At 36.5% G+C, this 24,497-nt stretch overlaps 1 protein-coding gene across 10 annotated transcripts in view; it reads left to right on the top strand.

Annotated features, from left to right (window-relative positions):
* Positions 1-24,497, top strand: part of SSBP2 (single stranded DNA binding protein 2) — a 312,716-nt gene that overhangs the window by 257,700 nt on the left and 30,519 nt on the right. For 6 of the 10 annotated variants that reach the window (XM_027970493.3, XM_027970492.3, XM_060415980.1 and 3 more), the window contains 2 exons: positions 4,307-4,374; positions 8,810-8,858. In XM_027970493.3, coding sequence (XP_027826294.1) covers positions 4,307-4,374; positions 8,810-8,858 — 117 coding nt within the window. Of the gene's footprint in view, positions 1-4,282; positions 4,375-8,809; positions 8,859-24,497 lie in introns of all 10 variants that reach the window. The other 4 variants (XM_042250727.2, XM_042250726.2, XM_060415977.1 and 1 more) reach the window with 1 other exon arrangement.

The following is a 24,497-nucleotide window of genomic DNA, read 5'->3' as shown; positions in this document are numbered from 1 at the left end:
AATATATGTCAACAGTTGATGTCTGTAATTTAGTTATTCTTCATTCAGGTCACTTACTTTTTGGCTAGCTGCTCTTTGAGTTTTTGTCATTCCAGACCAATATTTTCAACACTTTTAGAGTCTGATTTGAGTAAGTTTTTCAGTATTTGAAAGATATACCGATGTTTACCTAAGCTATTGAACATAGGAATACTTAGATCTCATTTGAAAATGCAGAAGTAAAAAAGCATTTATTTTTTTAAATGTTGAGCCAAAAATTTATGTGTTTTGTGTTATGAGTAAATTACAACAGAAAGTAAGAAAACATTTCTGGGGAGTAATCTCTTACTGAAGAGTTTTACTCAGTTTATCATATAAGCATGAATTCTTTCTTTGCATTGTCAAACCCAAAGAGAGTAGTTTATTTCTTCCATTTGGATTAATATCCCTGCTATCTATTTCTTTATAATTTGGGGGAAGTAAAGTGTTCTGGTATGAATTTACCTCAGAAACCAGAAATGCTTGCAACAACTTATGTAACGCTGTATTTAAGTATAAAAGGTTAAATGAAATTGTTTATACATACCATGTACTTAAATGAAAACAGGAATCATATTCATATGAGTGATACAGTAGGTTAAACGTGAAGAAAAATCACTTGAATTGAGGGATTCTTATGAGATATTTACTTATAACACCTGGTATATGTAATATATGGATTATAAACTGTGAGATCTGTAATAAAAAGTTAGCTGTGTTTCTTAAAAGAGAAAAAAAAGACTCTCATGACATATTTAATAATACAGATACTACCCAAGAACAGGATGCTTCTGCTTTTTTATAGCTGAATTATAGAAGCATCTCTGGAATATTGTTTCTAGTTTTATGCACAAACAAAATAAATATCTCCTTTGTATCACGGATATTATTTCCAGGTTTTTCAGCTTAATACCAATGTGGTGAAGAGGGACAATAGTTATCTATTGAAATAATTGAATTCCTAAAAGAAATATTATATAATCTGATTCTTAATGCAGCTGGAGGCAAAATGCACATCTAGAATATAGTAAATATATGATTAAAACCTACTGCATGGAGGAAGAAATAAAACTTTGCTCCAAATCCTGGTATATTTCTACCACCCCTTAATTTATTTTAAATCAAAGTTCAGTGGTAATACATGATTTTTGAACTGATACCAGTATCATTTCAATAGAAAAGCAGAATTACTTATTCAATCAAGAAAAATATCTTCCCTAATATCAGACTTGAAGTCATTTTTCTGTGTGGCTCTTGTAATAATACATTGTTAGCTTGTCTGTGTTCTTAGGCTCGGCAGATACATATGATTAACTGAAAACGTCAAGACTCTCCAGCTAGTTCTAGTTCCTTTAGAAATCTGGAGGGAAAGTGAGTTATATGCAAATAGGAACATATCATGACTTCCAAGTCAAATACTTATGGTGAAGAAATGATAAGATGTTAAGAGGAAGCAAACTAATTCTGTATTTTCACATCTAAGATAGGAAGTGGAATTTAGTTCAGTATAGTAACTTTCTAGAAATTTAACTGCCCAATCACAGAAACACTCTTTGTAAACTTTCCAGGCAGAGTCTGAACAGTCCTTTGTCAGCACCATTGCATTGGGAGAGAGATTAAACCAGATGGAATTGTATAGCTGCCATCAGCTTCAAAATTCAGTGATTCCAAATGAGCTCTTCCCATTCTGCCTTTGTTACCCATTAGAAAGCCTGTTGTTATTCTTTCTTATCTTCCTGTTTTCTGTTTGCTTCAGATTATTTGCAAAATAATTTCTTATGGATATCCTGTAACACTTATGAACTGTGATACATGAGCATTGGACCTACACAGATAAGTAGAACAGATTCTACCTTCAGGTACTTATTGTTTAGCATGAGATGCAGATACATAAAGAAAAACTATTAAACAGTAGGAAAAAAGTCAAAAAAATAAATATGCATTCTCTGGCAGGGAGTCACTACATCAAAAGCATGTAATTTTGTTAGGATTGAGGGCCCAAGGGAAAATGAGAAGACTCATTTAAGTTGGTCCCTTATCAACAGTGTAAGAGTTAGCAACTACAGTTTTTGAGCACCAGGTATCTTGCCTTTAATGCATCAAGCACTGTAATAGGTGTTTTGTATGATTTCATTTTTCCTCCAATAAGCTTGTAAGAGAGATGATATTATCACTTTGTAGATAGGAAAGTTAAGGTTGAATGGATCATTGGGCGAATCTGACCAGTTAACACACGTATAGAAAGGGGAGCAGAGGAAATGGGGTAGGGAAAACAGATTTCCAAACCACTATCTATGTCCAGAGCTATGAGCAAAGTAAATGTATCCCTTGATAAAATAAAACACAGCCCTTCTGGGATCAAAAATGAGGGGCAGTTTGTTTTATCAAGAATTTCTGTTATAGTCTATCATGTAAATTTTGTTCCCAGACTCGAATTTTCTTCTCAGAGACTCCTTGCTAATACTGCTGCTGCCATCCCCGTGTATGATCCAGAGGTTAAGAGAAACAGCTCTCTCCGCTATGGATAGATACCATTCTCCTATTCCATAGCACCTCATTTGAGACATTTAAATATGATTTCTTAATAATGAGAACAACATGTAACTAGGTAGGTTTATTTACAAACTGGCTTACTCCCTGGAGTTAACAGACCTCCTCTCATTGAATATTTCCTTGTCATCTTAGCATCTACTACACAGAAGGCCATAGCAGATGAGTTATCATGAGTGTAAAAATCCACTGCATATTTCTAAACCACAAGAAATTCAGAAATCTGGGGGGTAGAGGTGGGGGTAAGGGAAGAAAGTAAATATGATAGGAAATGAGGGCAGCTAAGCCTGGTCTGTGAATAACATCATGGGGCCATGCTGAAGGATAGACTTCATTTGATAGACAGTGTGGGTCATCGTGGCTTTTAAGCGACATAAAGAGGACCGAGTTTAAGAAGCACAGTTCTGGAGGCAGTATGGAGGATAGACTGGGAGGGGGAGAGGCTTAGTCAGAGAGACCAACTAAGAGAGTACAGTAGTGTCAGTAAATGACAAAGATGAGTGATACAAAGGGAGCAGTATTTCAAGAGCTATTTCACAGGTAGAATCAATAGACCTTGGTAACTCAGATACGGAAATTGAAATAAAAGGAAGAATCATCAAGGAGCTCCCAGAGGTTCTTAGCCTAGACTACTATATAGAAGGTGATGCCACAGAACTGACTGAGGAAGGCAAAATAAAGAACGCAGCTGCGAGAAGATAAAATGGAGGTGACTTTTAGGTATGTTGAGTGTGAAATGGTATCCAGATAGAAACAACCAATATGAAGTTCAACACGTGAGTTGTCTAAGAGCGTAGGGGAGACATCGTGACAAAGTAGATTTGAGATTCCTAACATAGGAATAATTGTTGAACTAGTGGTAGTGGATAAGTTTACCCATAAATGCATATTTGTTTATAAGGATGCTGTGGCTAGAACTTAGAGAAAAAAAAATATATATTTAAAGAGTTGGCCAAATAAAAGGAATCAGCAAAGGAAGCTGAAGAATGGTCAGAAAAGTTGAGGAACAGTAATGTCAGAAAGCCAAGCATGAAGTATACTAGTTGATAGTTCAAAATATATTAATATGATCAGATTAAAATTAATCTTTTGGCCCTTATGGAAATTAATCTGATATATACATTAAATGCTTTTATTTTTTGAATACACATAACATTCAAATATTGACAGAAGTCTGTCAAGTCATAACTCACACGTGCATATTTTAAGTATACTTTAGTGTTCGTATATTTTTGTGGATTTGTATACTAGTACATTTTTCTGGAATATATTATTTTGCAGACAGAAGTTTGCATTCAACTTGCTTATATTAGATTCACCTGTTTGTTTTTAGACTACATAATTGTTCTGATTCTGACAATTTCAAACATGTTGACTTAGTCTTTTCTTTAAAAACAGAGTTTGGGGTTTATGAAATGTCTTGCTTGAAAAAGTTCACTGTTGTACAGATATCAAGAAATTAAGATAATTGAATATTACAATTGTAACTATACCTTAATCATTTAACATGCTCCAATGATCATACATATTCACGTAGTTTTTAAAAGACACAAACCAATGTAACTGCTAAATAGAAGCGAAAGTACAAGAGTGGACCCTTCAGAGAATGAATTGCACAGGCCTTATCCAACCAGGAGTTATGTAGGGAAATCATTAACCTGCTCTCCTTTCTTTCCCCCCTCCTCTTTGGTTTTGTTTTTTTGTTTTGTGGTAGTCTGACCCTTGGTTATCATTACAGAACTATGGAGGTGCAATGAGACCCCCACTGAATGCTTTAGGTGGCCCCGGAATGCCTGGAATGAACATGTAAGCAAAATGCTATATTGTCCTGTAAAGTGTTCTATTATCTGTCTTCTAAAGTCACACCAATTTGTAACACAATTTAAGCTAAATTTCTTTGAAATGTAAAATGAAACGACAGTATAAATGAACTAAACGTGAACTGTAGTGTTTGCATCGTTTTCACAACATATTCTGTTTTTCTGCCTTCCTTTGCAACCTTTAAGTTTTTTTCCATTTCAAAGCCAACTTCTAGCCTGATTTTCATGTTCTATTTATCATAAAAATGAGTCTCTTGTAAATAAGCACATAGTATTCATGCAGTCCATACAGAAACATGAAGAGATGACACTAGGACCGTGACTAAACTCTCCAGAAGTAGACAGTTGAATAGTGTTCCTTGTAACAGATATAGCATGATTCCTATGAGTTTTAAACTTTTAGAAATATATATACCTATATATGTCCTTCCTAAAGATACATGTATATTTGCTTTGTTGGGACCACTGTTAACCCAGGAAGAAGTTTCTAGTAGTTTCTTCTTTATTAAAGAACTTTCCATAGTATAGTTTCTTTTGAAAATTCAAAATATACTTAGATAGGGAGTAAACTAATAGACTTTTTTTTGTTTTTGTTTTTTACTATAAAGGCCTTTCAAAACCAAAGAGAGCAGTTGCTTCTGTCAGTCAATAGAATCCAATTTGTTAAGGAATTTTAATTTCTTTTTCATTATCTTACTTGCCCTTAAAGTTCCATATACACCCAGAACTTGTTAATGGCCTTCATTAATTCATTAGAAGATCAATTCCATGATGTAGCCTAAATAAAATTTATCAGAAATAATGATAGAGCTCTGTATATGGCTTGGGTAGTCTCATCTATTTCCATATTCCCCATTAGTCCATGTTTTGGTTACTTATCTATCAAACTAAATGACTCTGCCATCATTTAATGGCATTGAAAATATACTTAGGTAAGCTTTGTTTGATGTCCCTAGGGATTTGTTTAAGTTTCTGGAACCATTTTCATGGAAAGCAGTTTTGCCTAAAATAGAAAATAGGTTAATAGGTGGATACCAACCAGGCTCAAAACTGACAGAACAAGGGGGAAAAAAGTAGGTCAAATTTTCCTATCCCATCTTTTTACTTTTAAAGTAAAAATGGATAGACATGAAGTCTTTTCTTAAATTCCTCAAAGGTTTAGCCTTATTAATGATTGCTACGAAAAGGAGTGATATTTTGTGCTTATATCAAAAGTTGAAACTCTCAATAATAGGATTTAGATATATATAAAATTTACCTATCTAAGATTCTGACTTTAAAATGAAATAGCTTTTAAAGGATAATTTGAATTCTATGTATATATGTTAAGGAGTATACATTTTGAATGCTGTGATCAACCCAGAATTCTCATTAAATATTAAAAATGTATCTAATATCATTTGGTATATTACTCATCATGATAATTAGTGATGTGGTCGACTTTAGATCAACTTGGTTTGGCTAGTATAAGAAAAGTCATTTGCATGTGACCACTGGAAATCAGATAACTGCTTAAAATTGTCTAATTTCTTTTTCACATACATTTAAACAGATAACTTACGGGTATATTTAATTCCATAGACTATGAAGACTAAAAGTATGGCTGAAAATTTCAAATGATTATTTCTGTTAGTGTTTGGGTTTCTCATTTTAATATATCTAGATATTTTAAAATATTTTTAAATTACATATTATGTTACTGTTTGTATAATTTCTGGCTTTTAAAGAAATTTTAGCTTTATAGATTCACACTCCATTAATTACTATTGACTGTTATTTGGGGTCTTATATAATTTTAAGTTTTCTATAAATTAGGATTCCTTTAAGGACGATGACATCATAAATGTTTCCCTCTAACAGAGAAAGTTCTGAAATATGGACGATCCAACCAGAGAGACTCATTGTTTTATTGATTTTGGCCCCAATAAAGCAAAAGTGAGTTTAAAGAGACATAAATAAACCATATTATTGTCTCCACTGTACTCAATAAATTTTATTGAAATTCACTCCATAATTTGTTATCATTAAAAAAATTAAATCTTACTGTGTAATGGCAAGTAAGTATTTCTAACTGAAATTATGACTTTCTTTATGTCATTTTTTTACTTGTTGGATAAATTAAAAATTAAAGGAAAGAGCATTAGAATTAGTGTTACTTAGGCTAGGGCTTCCCTGCTGGCTCAATGGTAAAGAAGCCTCCTGCTAATGCAGAAGATGCAGGTCTAGGTAGTATTTATGAGTAGCAAATGTAAAGAGAGGAGAGTTCACTCAGTTAGAATAAAACACAAAGGAAGACCAGCCTTGAAAACTTCCTAAGTAAACAACATTCTTTTAAGCTTCATTTTTCTCTTTTTAAATGAGATTAACTGATTCTACTTCAAACTATACTTATGTAGAAATTTACATTCAAAATAATGCCTACATTATAGTTTGTAAATTACTCTCTTGATAATACTGATGGCCCTCAAAAGTAGAGAAAACTTACTGCACTTAAGAAGTTGTTCTAACAGAATTACTCACTACTATAACCCTCACTTTATTTAATAGTATTTGCAAAACTTAAAATATTTTCTAACACAGTGGTCATGATAGGGGAAATTTAGCTTATCCAAATGAATTAATACTTAACCCATTACAGTAAAATGCAGTTTATTATGAAATACATGGTGAGCTGAGACATTAGTATTTGTCAAACAATTGAAATACATAAAAGGTATTTTATGGTTCTTAGAATAAATTTAGCTCAATCATTTAATTTTTATTTAAGTGTTTAATTATTTTAATATTTAGTTTAATATATTAACATTAAGCAAATTTTAAGTAAAAATTATTTTATATTTAATATATCTTATTCACACAGGCCTTGTTTAAACATAATACTTCAGAATTATGAGATTATCTGCATATCATTGCAAACAACGTTTGGCTGTGATTTGGATATATGTAATATATTGTTATGTTGTTGTAAGATAAATATTTCCTAATTTCTCCACTGTGTTTTATTTAACATCAAGCAAGTCAAATATTTCACTTGATCAACATATATCCTATGCTTAACCTCAGTTTCTGCCCAAGACATTGAATCCTCTATGTAAAATCACCTTTCTAAAGTGCTCCAGTAACTAATTGTAAAGTCATCATCATTATCTTAGAGAGGAATTATTTCCAGAAACAATACATGTGTCCCTCACCTTCTGGCTGTGCATAATATTTTGACCAATATTTTGACTCTGGCATCTTATTTCCCCCTCTATTCCTCAAACAGAATTGGGTAAAATTGTACTTGGGCATCCTAATGGAGCCTAAGGACACAATTTCTCATGCCCTTCCCTGCTGTTTGCATTCCTTGGGAAACCCAAAATAATACTCAAAACAGTTCTAAATATTCCAACCAAACATGGGTAATACAGCTAACTTGGACAACTTCTATCTAACATTTAGAATTTTAGGTTTAAGGTCCCTAGGGTAAGAATCAGGGGACTTTATTTTTTTTAATTAAAAAGCTCAGTGTTTTCATTGATATTAGAGGGAAAGGGAATTTTGAGTGACCCTAATTACAGAGGATGTGCTAACAGTAGTCTCCTTTTCATCAGGCAGTTATTTATTCAGGTGCAGTTAATACTAAAAGCATATGGACAGGAGAACTTTTTAACTTAACTAGGCATTAATTTTGTCTTAAAATCATTGTCTTTTAAGCTATAGAATAGGGAGCATGCTTCTCCACCCTAACATGAAGCAAGGTATTGACATACATTGGCATAGATTACCTCCTGTTTTTTTCCCCCCAAGATTCACTCTGACCACTGTCTTGAACTATAATTATGAAAACAAGAAATGTGATCCTCTTGTTTAATAGTAACTAAATTGTCAGCCCTGAAAGATAGATTGACATATAGATGTATAAAGTAATGTGATATTCTACACAAATTTTTTGAAGAGGAGGGAACTTTTATATACATTTATTTGTAGCTTAATACAAGCAATAATTTTATATATAATAGTATTTTACAATTTCATTTTGAATGATACAGAGAGGGCTTATATTGATGTCACAATTATAGTTTGTATTTATCTCATAATTAGTGATTTTTACTCCAAAAGCAGAATCTTACAATGATTCAATATATTTATATATATTTAGTGCTATAGGTGATTACCACTTTTAGTGGTTATTATAATAACTGAACCTAAAACTAGGCTTAGTAAAAGTAGTTTGATTTGGAAAGAAAGCTGTTTGGGGAATGATAAGGCTTTTGGATTTCAGTAGTTAAAAAAGCTGTGAGAATATAAAGAGTAATTGCAGTGCTGAACTAGAACAGCATGGTAACTGAATTATAAATGTTAGTATTTTATGATGTTGTTGCTTATTGTGAAACATTCAGAGCATGAGTTAAAATTTCGTTTATCATATTGTCTTGTAGGGGCCCAGGTGGTGGTAGACCTTGGCCAAACCCGACAAATGCCAATTCAGTGAGTATATATATATTTTTTCACGTTCTTTGTGCTTTGTAACATTTAACAACAAAAATCTGTTCCTTTTCAAAGCCCCACAATTGGTTATATTAACCTTTTTTAAGTAATAATTCAAAAGTGTTTTTATATATTGTTAGAAAAATATGTATAATCTTTGAAATTATGTGGTTTGTTTCACTTCAAGATGTAAGGTAAAGATGCATTCTATGTAGATTAACGGACATTCAAAAATAGAGGAATAGTGTGATTTATTGCAAAAAGAATACTGTAGTAGCCTACATTTATCATAAAATCTATCATATAATGAATTCACCTTCTAAAATAACTATAATAATCACTAAATTGCCAAATAAAACCAATTGTTACCAGGTATTATGATTCTATTTGCTGTTCTAGTTGTACCTAGGCCTGCTGTCTTGCTGCTCCAAGAAGCAAGTGTATCTTTGCCTTGGGTCTGTGGACTAAACTGCCGTCCTTACGCTTGTATCTATGGTATCTATGTATCTGGCATCATGGGAATTTTCCTTATACATTTTGTGGCTGTGATTTGACTGCATAAATACATTTCTTAATAATGTCACAAATATAGGCACAGGTTAAAATTTAAGCTTTCAGTCTTAAAAATAATACTTTAAATTTACTGACCCAGGAAATAGCTTTCTTGACTTTTGAAACCTTGGGTTCAATATGTGAGAGAGTTCTGCTCTGTGCATCTGTGTGGTATGTGCACTGCACAAAGATGCCTGAGTCAGAGTCAGTAGGAGACTGAAAGATAGCTGGTTTCCAGTCGTGAAGTCTGTGGAGTATTTACCCAGAAGGGTTGCCTTTTGCTTATATGCAGAGGTACCTACATTGACTAGCAGTGGCCTTAATTCTCAGCAAACATGAAACTGATCCAATGTTTAACATTAATTTAAATTTCAAGAAAATTTAATGTGAAGTGTGGATGGTATGGACTTCCCATGTAGCTCAGCTGGTAAAGAATCCACCTGTAATGCAGGAGACTCCAGTTCGATTCCTGCGTGTGCAAGATCTGCTGGAGAAGGGATAGGCTACCCACCCCAGTATCCTTGGGTTTCCCTGGTGGATGGTGTAGACAGAATCATCCTGAATCTATTGCTATTCTAAAGTAGAAATCACTTACTTCTCAATTAAGTAACTGTCATATTTTTAGAGAAAATGTTTAATCTGTATTACTTGCCTATCTCTTAGATTCAATAGCTATGACGTTTGATAAATAAAATTGCTTGTGGTGGAGAGAATGATGATGTTGCTTCTGTTTGGGTCTTCAGTGCACTATTTCAGCAGATCTTATAAGATACTCTTTTACCTGATTATGTTATATATGACTATCTTCACTCCAGTTTTTTCATTTGCGTATATGCTTTTGAATACTTCACATTTCTGTTTCCTTTTTGCTCTATGTACCTTTCAAACTTTAAGACTTCCCTTTAAAATGGCATCTAACTAGCAGCTCAGATGCCTTCTTTGAACTTCCCATTAAAATATACCCAAAGGTGCAGGAAAACGATTTTTTAATAACGGTAGGAATTCTGCCAGTCTTCCTGTTGTCAGAATCTGGAACATATTTCTATTATCTGCACATCTGGTGAAACAGGATTAAAAAGCACAATCGATGACCCACCTCCACTAGTAAGCTTTCCTACCTAAAAGCAAAAAGACCTCTCTCCTTCCTCAGTGCCTGCTTAGCCAGCCATCCCTACACTGCCTACACTGCAGGGTGGGAGTGAGCTCACACCCACCACTGCCCACCTCCCCCAGCACCTCCTTCTGTACTCTTAACTGGAGACCCCATCCTCTAAAAGCCACCGAGGAAGGACTGATAACTGAAGATGGTACATTGTACCTAGCATCATCCGAGTAAAGAGTATTAGATAGAGGCAGAGATGAGGAAAGAGTTGTTCTTTCTTTCGATTTTTAAAGTACAGTGAGCCCCTGACATATGAACCTTCAAGTTTCAAACTTTCAAAGGTATGAACATGTGTTCACGTGTCCAGTCATGTAAGTTAGTTCATGTGTCTGGTGTATATTGTCACCTGCTTGCATCCTCCACAAACAGTTGTGCTTTTGTGTACTTTACAGTGCTGTGTAGAGTACAGCCATACAGTATCTTTATTTCAAGTCCAGGATGTCTAGAAGCTGGCATAAAAGCAGCGGTGATATAGGTGATACTGTTAAGAAGGGCCAGCTATTGTACTGTACTACTGTACTTTTCAAGGTACGATAGTGTAAGATTAAAAATGTTTATTTTGTGTTTGTTTTTTTAATGTATTGTTTGTATGAAAAGTATTACAAACCTCTTACAGGACAATACTGTATAGCCAGTTATGTGAGTTTGGGTACCTAGGCTAACTTTATTGGACTTACAACAAATTGGACTTGCAAATGCACTCATGGAACAGAACTCATTCATATTTAGGGGATTTACAATACCAAAAACACTCCTCAGGATTTCACAGAGCCAAGCACTGTGGATAGAAGAATTCACCATATCAGGTCAGCAGCTCTACCTTATTTTAGATCCTGAGAACCACTAGAAGTTAAGAGAAGGAGCTGTGCATATTAAACCACTGTCCAACAGCCACTCCAAAGTGGGCATTGGGCTAGCACACATGTAGGCCCATAATCAAGTTGAAAGCAATCCCTGCTAATGTGATTAATGTATACCACATATGTGTATTCCTACCCTCAAAGAATTTGATGGGATAAAGTTGTGAGAACACCTATCGTTTTCTCTTCACAAAGAGAAAGGAATCATCATCCTGAGCACTGAAAGGAAAAGCATTCCTCCGAAATATGGTTGTTTATGAGAAGAAAAAATCATAGGCAACTAACTGATGACTTTCTAGCAAAATCATAAGGCTTACATGAAACAAAGCAAAAGTATTCAAGAGGGATTTTTTTTCCCCTGCATACCATTGATTATACTGTAGTGACAATTTACCTGTGTTATTTTGAATTCCAAGTTCTTTGGACTTTTTGTATTTAAAATAAATAGTTTGTTTTGTATTTAAAACAAATAGTTTTCATTTTGTGTCAGTACAGTATGCCCAGGGCTCCTCAGGGTAGCCTGCTAAAGGTTGGTTGTTTTGTTTCTGCTGTTTCCAAATAGGTTTTATATACTTTTTTTTTTCTTTTAAGAACTTTGTTTCCTAAAAACAAAGAGACTATCTTTCACAGTAGAAGGATCAACACTTTAAAATTAATATTGATGTAATCTGTTTTCTGATCTGCACACCTTATTTTGATTTCACCAGTTGTCCCTACAATGTCTTTTGCAACAATAGAAAATCCCCATTCACTTCTTACATTCATTTGTCAAGTCCCTTTGTCTCCTTTAACCTGGAACAGTTCCTTTGTCTTTTTTAACCCTGGAGTTTTGTTGACCACAAGCCAGTTATTTTGTGCAGTCTCCCATAATTTGGTCTTGGTGGATGTTTCCTCACAATTACATTCAGGTTATATATATTTGTCAGGAATCCCCAGAAATAATTTTGTGTTTTTCTCAGTGCATCATTTCAGGAGGTGTGTGATGGTAATTGTCTATTATTTGTGTTACTTTTATTAACTTCAGTCACTTAGTTAAGGTGGTGCTTGTTGTGTTTCTCCACTGTTAAATTATTGTTTTTCCCTTTGTAATTCTCTGCTTGTGAGATGTACTTTGACACTGCCATAAAGATCATACATTAATCTGCTGCTTTTTGTATCCATTGATAATTCTCTCCTGAATTATTTCACTATGTTGGTTGCCAAATGGCTATTTTCTAATTCTATCTTTCCTTCTCTACTTATTACTTGACTCTTTCCTAGATGAGTTTTTCTTTCTTCTCCAATCATTCATGTATATCTGATGTACTTGTGGATTCTACTCTGTCCAAAGGGTTTTGTTTTTTAAATAAAATCATGTCAGGTTTGTCCAGTTAGAACCCCTTCAAGTTGGGTCATTTGTCCTTTTGACATATCCCTGTTACACTTTGAGCATTTTGAAGCTCATATTTTCCCAGCCTTAACCCTGATAACAGCCATTTATATAAGGGGACTTGGTCCTTTTAGTGGAGAGTAGTATTTAGAAGCCATTGGTGTGACCTAGCTTCTAGCCATCTCAACCAACAGATATATATATGTATATATATACACACATACACACACATATAGCCACACATATCTGTATCTTTCTGTATCTATCCATATTAAAACCAGGAGTACACGCTACAGCTCTCTTTACAATTAGCTGAGACATGGAAGCAACCTAAGTGTCCATAATGAATAAAGACGATGTGCTGTGTATAAATGGTATATTCAGTTCAGTTCAGTCACTCAGTCGTGTCTGACTCTTTTATGACCCCATGGACTGCAGCACGCCAGGTCTCCCTGTCCATCACCAACTCCCAGAGTTTACCCAAACTCATGTCCATTGAGTCAGTGATGCCATCCAACCATCTCATCCCCTATACTTCCCTCCTCCTCCTGCCCTCAGTCTTTCACAATGGTATATTACTCAGCCATAAAAAAAAAAGAATGAAATAATGCCATTTGTGGCAACATGAATGGATCTAGAGATTATCATGCTAAATCAGACAAATCAAAATATCATATGATGTCATCCATATGTGGAATCCGATTTTTTAAACGATACAAATCAACTTATTTACAAAATAGAAACAGATTCCCAGATATCAAAAACAAACATGATTCCCAAAGTGGGAGAATGTGGAAGGGATGGATAAATCAAGAGCTTGAGAATAACATACACATGCTACTATATACAAGATAGATAATCAAGGACCTACTATATACCAAGAAAACTCTACTCAGTATTCTGTGATAACTTATATGAGAGAAGAATCTGTAAAAGAGTGAATATATGTGTATGTATAACTGAATCACTTTGCGGTACCCTTGAAACTAACACTGCTGTACATCAGCTAAAAGCCAATAAAATGTAAAAGCAACGTCCATGAGTGCACACTGGTGCTTCAACTGTGATTCAACACAACAGAGTTCATTCTAGACTTTCTGTTTTCCATGTTTATTATTCACTTCTCTGAAAGTAAGAAGTCTGCCTACCATTATCCACAATAAATTTATTTATCTGTGTAATCTGTATCTGTACATAGTTTCGTCATATATGTTTCGAACAAAAATCTTTTGGCACCCCTTTACATGGCAGCAGGAGAAACATTTTAAAAAACAAATTTATGAGACTTACCTGGTGGCACAGTGGATAAGAATCTGCCAGCCAACTCAGGGGACATGGGTTCAGTCCCTGGTCCAGAAAGATTCCATATACCAAGGAGCAACCAAACCCCTGCACCAACTGCTGATCCTGAAACTAGAACCTGCGAGCCACAACTTCTGAGCCCCTGTGCTACAATTGCTAAACCCCAACCCCCAGAGTCTGTGTCCTCCTCAACAAGACAAATCACCACAGTGAGAAGTCCACACTCCGCAATGAAGAGTAGCCCCCGCTCACCAAAGCTAGGGAAAGCTTGCACTCAGCAGCAAAGACTCAGTGCAGCCAAAACTAAATAAAGTTATTTTTTTAATTTATATTTTAATTCAGATAAGAATATGATTTTTACTTTTAACTCATTATGCTGAGTATAACAGTATTGGCCTCTAATTCTTACTTGGAAACTTACAAGTCTGCCAACCTTTTTATTTTTTATGTTTTTCACAAAGAACTGTACATTTGAGCTGAACTGTAAAACAGGTTTTAATCATAAAGCAGAAAGCACTTTTATCAAAAATACCTGAATTAGCTTTGTCAGGAGATACTTTTGATTATATGTACCAGCCTAACTAGGCTTATACTGAAAAAGACTACTACTGGGTCATGTATCTGAAAAGTCCAGATATAAGTTTGCTGGGGGACATATTTGGCTCCAGGGGTTCAAATAACACCATCAGGACCCTGTCCCTATTCATCACTTACCCTTGTTCCACGAGTCTGGCAAGAAGGCTGTGTGAAGCTCCACATTTGTATCCTCACAGCTCCCTGTTAAGCACAAAAGAGCACAACTCTCATCAGTTAAGCACAGGTACTGGAAGTAACTAACTGAAGTAGATTTGCTTAGCTTGGATACATAAGCTTATTCATGAACCAGTTATGACCCGGGGGTACAATGCTCTATCCACCAGGCCTGGGTCACGCACTCAACCCCCTAACCCCCACCTGAACCACATGGAAAAATAAGGGAGATATGGTTCAAAGAAAATGCAAGGAACAATTGGCAGAAGAGGGGCTGAGCAGAAACAACAGATGATCAGTACAGCATTGTATTCATCAACTCACTGACTTGACAGGAGACAGAGAAAACTCCTATGAGGAAAAATGAGGCTCTACCAGAGTGATTAAGCCTAAGAGAAATACAAATATCTTACTCCAGATAGGAGCTTTGCCCTATTAAAAATAAGATGCTCATTTTTTTTAAAGAGCACTAAAAAATAAAAGAACACTTTCAGCTTTACAGTGACGCAGAGAATGTTCCCCTCCCTGGTTTCTAGTGAACAGAATTTCAATGCATATAAGGTAGTTTTGAATTTCACAGTTGATGAAAACTCCCTAGCTAAAATGTTAAGCTACTTAACTAATCATTTTTTTTTAATGAAGCCAAAGAGAACCTCTAGGTATTCTGCTATTCATCTACCATGGCACCAGTCGTAAATATTTCAGGATTTTTGGATTGTCGTCACATCTCTTGAATTTTCTGTCTAGTTTAACCAGACAAACATATGGCCTTAATTTTTATTATCTGTCAAATAAGAGATTTGTGTAGTTCAATGATTCTGATCTTCTAGCTCTCTGGTCTTATCTTCTACATCTGCGTTTTCATCTTAATGGACATTTTGTATAGTATATGGGGGAGGGGTGGAGGGAAAAGATTAATTATGTTGGGGAGATTCTGGTGACTGGAGGTGGAGAAAAGCCTGGACAAAAGTAAAGAGAAGAGGGATTTTAGGAAATGTGTGAGGAAAAAGTATTAGATTCTTAGTGGCTGGAACATAGCTTTGGAAGGCAGAGAAGGCATCAAAGCTAGAAAAAGAGAGAGGGACCATGATGTGTTCAGGGCTTTGAATGCTGAAAAATCTGGAATTATCATCTGCGTGGAACAGAGTTTTGTTTTAGGATGATAGTATATAAAATGGATATACAGAGAAACAATATTAAAAGAGTAGAGTAACAGGCCTTACAAAATGTCAGAGTCTGAGGTAGAGCAGTGGAGAAAGGATGGAGGAGATAAAAATGTCACACATGTAATCAAAAATAACTGGTGATTGTTGGATTTGAGGATAAAGAAGTGAAGTTGAAGGTGATTTCAGGTCTTTGAGACTAGTTTCCAGGGAAAGATATACCCAATTGAATGCAGATTCCAAGGAATAGCAAAGACAGATAAGAAGACCTTCTTCAATGAACAGCACAAAGAAATAGAGGGAAACAGTAGAATGGGAAAGATTAGAGCTCTCTTGGAAAGATTGGGAAAAACTAGAGATGTCAAGAGAACATTTCAAACAAGGCTAGGCCCGATAAAGGACAGAAACAGTAGGGACCTAACAGAAGCAAAAGAAAATTAAGAAGAGGTGGCAAGAATGCACAAAACTATACAAAAAAGGTCTTAATGACCCAGATAATTATGATGGTGTGGTCACTCACCTAGAGCCAAATGTCCTGAAGTGTGAAGTGGGCCTTAGGAAGCATGACTACAAATAAAGTTAATGGAGATGACAGAATTCAGCTGAGCTATTTCAAATCCTAAAAGATGATGCTGTTAAAGTGCTGCACTCAGTATGTCAGCAAATTTAGAAAACTCAGCAGTGGCCACAGCACTGAAAAAGGTCAGTTTTCATCCCATTCCCGAAGAAGGGCAATGCCAAAGAATATTCAAGCTACCATACAATTGCAGTCATTTCACGTGCTATTAATGTTATGCTCAAAATCCTTCAAGCTAGGCTTCAACAGTACATAAACCAAGAGCTTCCATATGTGCAAGCTGGCATTAGAAAAGGCAGAGGAACCAGAAATCAAGTTGCCAACATTCATTGGATCATGGAGAGTGCAAGGGAATTCCAGAAAAACATTAGTTCTGCTTCATTGACTATTCTGAAGTCTTTGATTGTGTGGATCACAACAAACTGGAAAATTCTTAAAGAGATGGGAATACCAGACCACCTTACACCTGTGTCCTGAGAAACCTTGTATGCAGATCAAGAAGCAACAGTTAGAACTGTACATGGAACTATGGACTGAATAAAATTGGGAAAAGAGTACAACCAAGATGTATATTGTCACCCTGCTTATTTAACTTATATGCAAGGTACATCCTGCCAAATGCCAGGCTGAATGAATCACAAGCTGGAATCAAGATTGCCAGGAGAAACACCAACAACCTCAGATATGCAGATAATACCACTAATTGCAGGAAGCAAAGAGGAACTAAAGAGTCTCTTGATGAGGGTGAAAGAAGAGAATGAAAAAGCTGGCTTAAAACTCAACTTTCAAAAAACTAAGATCATGGCATTCAGTCCCATCATTTCATGGCAAATAGAAGGTGGGAAAGTGGAAACAGTGACAGATTTTATTTTCACGGGCTCCCAAATCACTGCAGTGACTGCAGCCATGAAATTAAAAGACTCTTGCTCCTTGGAAGAAAAGCTATGACAAACCTAGACAGCATGTTTAAAAGCAGAGACATCACTTTGCCAACAAAGGCCCATAAAATCAAAGCTATAAAAAGTTTTTCCAGTAGCCATGTACGGATATGAGAGTTGGACCATAAAAAAGGCTGAGCACCAAAGAATTAATACTTTTGAATTGCGGTGTTAGAGAAGACTTTTGAGAGTCCTTTGGACTTCAAGGAGATCAAACCAGTCAATCCTAATGGAAATCAATCCTGAGTATTCATTGGAAGGACTGATGCTGAAGCTGAAGTTCCAGTATTCTGGCCAACTGATGCAAAGAGCTGACTCACTGGAAAAGGCCCTGGTCCTGAGAAAGATTGAAGGCAAAAGGAGAAGGGGGTAGCAGAGGATGAGATGGTGAGAGAGCATCACCAACTCAATAGACATGAATTTGAGCAGACTCTGGAAGATAGTGGAGGACAGAGGAACCTGGCATGCCGCAGTCCATGGGTTCACAAAGAGTTGGACATGATGTAGCAACCCAACAGCGTCACCAAGGAGGATGGGAGTAACGCAGAGTGAAATAAGGACATAGGGGGAAATGCAGGCTTAGAGGTAGACTGTGAGCTTTGTTTTTGGAATGTTAAATTTCAAGAATTTGTAAAGCACCACCTTTGATTCTTCTACAGTGCCTAATGTGTGTTTCTGTAATTGTGCTTAACGCATTATGTTATAGTAAATCTATAAAGTTCAACCTCTGCTGAGTACCCACTGATGTGTGACCAGCAGGTTTTTATTTTCCCTTAGTCACATGCCCTTCCTACATTCCTTGTCCTTGGCCTCTTTTCTATCAGCTAAACTTGACTCTTATTTTACGGGGGGAAAAAAAACACATTAGACTCACATTTCTTCAAATTCTACACTTCAGTATTATCAGACCTTTAATCATATTTCTTTCCTCTTCAGTTCAGTTCAGTTGCTCAGTCGTGTCCAACTCTTTGCAACCCCATGAATCGCAGCACCCCAGGCCTCCCTGTCCATCACTATCTCCTGGAGTTCTCTCAGACTCACGTCCATCGAGTCCGTGATGCCATCCAGCCATCCCATCCTTGGTCGTCCCCTTCTCCTACTGCCCCCAATCCCTCCCAGCATCAGAGTCTTTTCCAGTGAGTCAACTCTTCGCATGAGGTGGCCAAAGTACTGGAGTTTCCGCTTCAGCATCATTCCCTCCAAAGAAATCCCAGGGCTGATCTCCTTCAGAATGGACTGGTTGGATCTGCTTGCAGTCCAAGGGACTCTCAAGAGTCTTCTCCAACACCACAGTTCAAAAGCATCAATTTTTTGGCACTCCGTCTTCTTCACAGGTCTACTCTCACATCCATACATGACCACTGGAAAACCGTAGCCTAGACTAGACAGACCTTAGTCGGCAAAGTAATGTCTCTGCTTTTGAATATACTATCTAGGTTGGTCATAACTTTTCTTCCAAGGAGTAAGCGTCTTTTAATTTCATGGCTGCAGTTGCCATCTGCAGTGATTTTGGAGCCCAAAAAAATAAAGTCTGACACTGTTTCCACTGTTTCCCCATCTATTTCCCATGGAGTGATGGGACCAGATGCCATGATCTTTGTTTTCTGAATGTTGAGCTTTAAGCCAACTTTTTCACTCTCCTCTTTCACTTTCATCAAGAGGCTTTTTAGCTCCTCTTCACTTTCTGCCATAAGGGTGGTGTCATCTGCATATCTGAGGTTATTGATATTTCTCCTGGCAATCTTGATTCCAGCTTGTGTTTCTTCCAGTCCAGCGTTTCTCATGATGTACTCTGCATAGAAGTTAAATAAGCAGGGTGACAATACACAGCCTTGACGTACTCCTTTTCCTATTTGGAACCAGTCTGTTGTTCCATGTCCAGTTCTAACTGTTGCTTCCTGACCTGCATACAGATTTCTTAAGAGGCAGGTCAGGTGGTCTGGTATTCCCATCTCTTTCAGAATTTTCCACAGTTTGTTGTGATCCACACAGTCAAAGGCTTTGGCATAGTCAATAAAGCAGAAATAGACGTTTTTCTGGAAGTCTCTTGCTTTTTCGATGATCCAGCGGATGTTGGCAATTTGATCTCTGGTTCCTCTGCCTTTTCTAAAACCAGCTTGAACGTCAGGGAGTTCACGGTTCATGTATTGCTGAAGCCTGGCTTGGAGAATTTTGAGCATTACTTTACTAGCATGTGAGATGAGTGCAATTGTGCGGTAGTTTGAGCATTCTTTTGCATTGCCTTTCTTTGGAATTGGAATGAAAACTGACCTTTTCCAGTCCTGTGGCCACTGCTGAATTTTCCAAATTTGTTGACACATTGAGTGCAGCACTTTCACAGCATCATCTTTCAGGATTTGAAACAGCTCAACTGGAATTCCATCACCTCTACTATCTTTGTTCATAGTGATGCTTTCTAATGCCCACTTGACTTCACATTCCAAGATGTCTGGCTCTAGATTAGTGATCACATCATCATGATTATCTGGGTCGTGAAGATCTTTTTTGTACAGTTCTTCCGTGTGTTCTTGCCACCTCTTCTTAATATCTTCTGCTTCTGTTAGGTCCAATGGTATGGATCTTTCCTCTTAGTAATGTTCTTCTCAATGCTAGCCATTTGGTCTGGTCTCTTTATCCCACCTCTTAATGTTTCTACATATCTTGCTCTTTCATTTTGTAAAGGAGTCTTCATCTATCCCTCTCCATTGGCTGGAACTCTCCCTAACAGTGTGCCAATTAACAAATCCCAGGACAACCTTAGAACCCCCAGTCTTTCTCTTCTAGAGTTGGAAGGGATATCTGAGAGAAGACTTCTCTCAACCCTTCCTCGGTGTCAAACCACAGTCCTGTGTCTCCCACACTACCACCACCATTCTACTGGGCAGTGAATTCCTTGATACTCTTCCTTTTCATTCCTGGGCAGCAGTGCAATGCCAGGAATATAGCAGGTGATGGGCAAAAATTGATTAAACTTCTCAATCGTTCCAGTTCCTGTGAAAAGTACTTGAAGGTTACTAGTGATATTCCACTGAGCAAAACTAAGGACTTATTTTCTGTCATCATACCTGAACTTTGAAATATTCAACACCTTGGTTTTGTTTTAAATGTCTGTTAATTTCTTTTCTTCATTTAAGTAATATTTTCTTCCATATTTGTACTAGCATATTCCTTTATATTATTTATTCTTGGGCGTGTCACAGAGAAGTTGAAAGACAAGCCCCGTAAGGCTCAAAGTAAGCCCAGTTTAGGCATTTCCTAGCCAGCCTGCTCCCACTTCTTGCTTCTTAAAAGTCTACCTTGACATTTTATAGACTGTTTTCTCCAGGTTTTCCTCCAGTCACATTATCTACCCTTTTTTTAAAAAAATTAATTAACTTTTTAATTGAAGGATACTTTACAGAATTTTGTTTTTTGTCAAACCTCAACATGAATCAGCCATGGGTATACATATATCCCCTCCCTTTTGAACATCCCTCCCATCTCCCTCCCCTCTAGGTTGATACAGAGCCCCTGTTTAGGTTTCCTGAGCCATACAGCAAATTCCCATTGGCTATCTATTTTACATACGGTAATAAAAGTTTCCATGTTACTCTCTCCATACATCTCACCCTCTCCTCCCCTCTCCGCATGTCCATAAGTCTGTTCTCTATGTCTCTTTCTCCATTTTTGCCCTGCAAATAAATTCTTTGGTACCATCTTTCTAGATTCCATGTATATGCATTAGTATACCATTATCTACCCTTTTATAATTGGTAATGTTCTTTAATTCCAATTTTGGGCTTTTTTTCAGTTTAACATTTTCAACTAACACTAAACGTAATCAAATCCTATATTAAGTATTGTGCATGGCACACAATGGGGATTTATTTAATTGAAACTTTATCTCTAGTCCTGATCTCCAATGAGTTCTTAACCACTCTTTCTAAATATCTGTTGATCAGTTCTAACTCGATGTCTACTAGAGCTTTCAAGTACAACATCAGGCATTCCCCAAACCTGTCCCTTGCTTCCTACCTCCCTATATATGAATTAGTAGCACCATCATCCACCCAGTCAGCATGTTGGAAACCTTGGAATTTCCTTAACTTCTCACCCAGTTTGTCCCCAAGCCCTGCAGAGTACATTTGCGAAAAGTCTGTCAAATTCCCTTATCCCTACTTATCTTAATCAGCATTGCCTAGAACACTTTTTATCATCTCTTGCCTAGACTTTTTGCAGTTTCCCCTAACTTGTATTCATGCTCCATGATGCCTGTAGAGTTATCTTACTAAAATACGTAAATTTGAACATGTCTCTCAAAACCTGCTGTTTCCAACAAGCATAAATTTAGTCTGACCATGTAGCCTCATCATTTATCACAATCGTCTATAAGTCCCACACTGCAACAACTGTGAAATTACATACCATTTCCCTAATAAACTGTGTAGTACTTTCACATTTGTTTATTAAATGCTGACCTTTCTCTTTGTCCTTGTAATGGACCCCCACTCTCTCTCTTATTCCCAGTTTCCCAGCTCAAATACATCTTCTGATCTTCTGTACCCACATAGTACCGCTTCTATCATATTTGGTTCTCAGACTAGGCTGACAGACACTGCTTTATTTGTAAGAGTTCAGATTCCATAGAGTAATAGGGATAAGAGCCCAAATGCTCCTTTTCTCTGAATGAGGGCAAGGACTTCGAGATAGAAAACAGTGAGTACAAGAGTTTGAGAGGGCAAAAATGGAAAGAAATGGAACCGAAAGGGGTAACAGACTTTTTAAAGTATTTTTAAATGTTTATTATATTTAATGGTGTTTGAAGAAACCATGAAGAGGGAGAAGTTGGTACTTAGGAGAATGGGATGTTCAAGAGGGGCTAACTTTGGAAATAAAGATTTCTTTTCCCCCTACCTGAGATGAATGGATGAAAATTTAAATCTATAAACAATGAAGTGTTTAGTTGAAGATGAAGGCATAGCAAGAATTTGATGGCTTTAATGTGTGACCAAAGGACAAAGTACTAACTCAGGATAGTCGAACCACTGATAAGAGCCAGTTCACAAAAGTCAGTTGTTAAAAATTCAGGAACTTTGTCAGCCAATTGTTAAAATCATTGGTAGCTTGAAATCTGCCTTATAGGAATATTTACACAGCATAAATTGGCATATACTACAGATTGAGAGTTTTTCCCTCAAGTTTACTGGCACACCTCTAGAATACTTTGGGGCTTCCATAACAGCTGAGCCAAAATGCTTCCAGATGTTAGTGAAACCTAGGTTGAAGCTGGAGAACATGATCATGCATTGGACCTCGTCAACCCTGTTTTGTGTTCCTTGCCAGGCACTCTCTACCATAAAACAGAAAAGTTGGCTAGAGGATGATCAAAGAGTTGGGAATTAAGTAGACTTCAGGATAATGAATTTAAGATATTAGAGAAAGAAAATGTTGGAATTGTGATGGAATAAGACTCTGGTTGGAATATAGAATGTTGTTTGTGAGTATCATGAAGAACAAGAAAGACGTCAGTCAGGAAAGTTGTTTAGATCTTAGGTCCCTGTGCAAAAACTTTTGGGATGTAGTCATGCTCATATATGGAAAAACTGGGCTTGGGGGAGGGGTACGGGGAGGGTATTTCTGTAAAGTAAAGGCAGTGAGTGTGTTCCTAACATCTAAAGAGTGGGCTTTTGGTCGCTAAGTCATGTCTGACTCTTTCGTGACTCCATGGACTGTAGCCCGCCAGTCTCCCATGGACACGTGGAATTCTCAAGGCAAGAGTATTGGAGTTGTTAGATCATATCTTGAAGTTGCTTAAGGATGACAGTAGGCAATAGAGACAGAAAGAACATGAGCCTGGTGTTTAAGTTATAAGGAGATGAAAACTGGAGCCTGCAGATAAGTTGGTGATTTGGAGACAGCAGGTACACGTATTTAAAATAATTAGCAGAGGATGGATGATTGATCATGAACTGCAAAAGACCCAAGAGAGCAAAGCTGTATTCATTCACCCAGTCGAGTAAATGTACAGTGCCATAGCGATCCTGATACTCACAGACATAATCATCACCATTAACGATACTGGGCACTCCAGTAACGGCCGTGTGCAGTGCTGAGTTACACATTAAGTGGCCCAAGCAGAGGCTCAGACGTCTGTGGTCTGGGCTTAAAGCCAAGCAAGGACACCAAACAATGAGGAGACAGTTTTCAAATAACTGAATATTAAACTCATTAGAAAAAGTATAGCTTTGTTGTCTTTCTGCTTTATGATTTCATATTATTTTTGTGTTTAATTAGAAAGAAGGTATTGATGTAGAGGGAGCATTTAGGTACAGGCACTATAATCTTTTCACCATTCTTAAGGTCCTATTTTAGCCCTGGCTGTCTTACTCCAAGAAGATAGTAATTTACTGGCTTTTTTCAGAATAAGGCAAAAATATCTCTTCTGGATGTGCAGACGATAAAAGATGTAAGCTAGTGAGCTTGTGTAAAAAAAAGAGTATTTGGATCAACTTCTCTATTAATATCCACACTTACGGAGTTATTTTTAAATATATGTTTCCCAGTTTTCATTTCTTAAATTTTCATAGCAATGTCATATTAATACCTTCTGATCTCTAGAAAAGAGCTTGGTTAAGAGGGAATATGTTCCCCATATTTGATCCCCACAGATTAGTAGTTCTCAAAGACTTAAATTAACAACATATTTTGCATTCATTATATTGTTTTCTAGAAGGTAGTTAGAAAGGAAAAGGGGAAACAGTGAGGTTTATATATCAAGTATTGACCCATACTGCATGAACATAATAGCCTGAAAACTGTCTCTCAAAAAGTAATCTATCCCAGATGCACATAAATTAGAAATTTCATCTGTAAAGTCTGCTAATTTGAAAAATTCTGATTTCTGGTTTTTAGCTGCACAAATATATATCTTTCTAATAATAGAATAAGTGTCACTAGTATCAAGCAGTGAGTATAACTGCCCTGAAA

This window comes from Ovis aries, chromosome 5, assembly GCF_016772045.2.
Source record: "Ovis aries strain OAR_USU_Benz2616 breed Rambouillet chromosome 5, ARS-UI_Ramb_v3.0, whole genome shotgun sequence".
In the NCBI taxonomy this organism is placed as follows: Eukaryota; Metazoa; Chordata; class Mammalia; order Artiodactyla; family Bovidae; genus Ovis; species Ovis aries.
The sequence above is the reverse complement of the archived record's forward strand: the minus strand, read 5'-3'. Positions and strand labels throughout refer to the sequence as shown.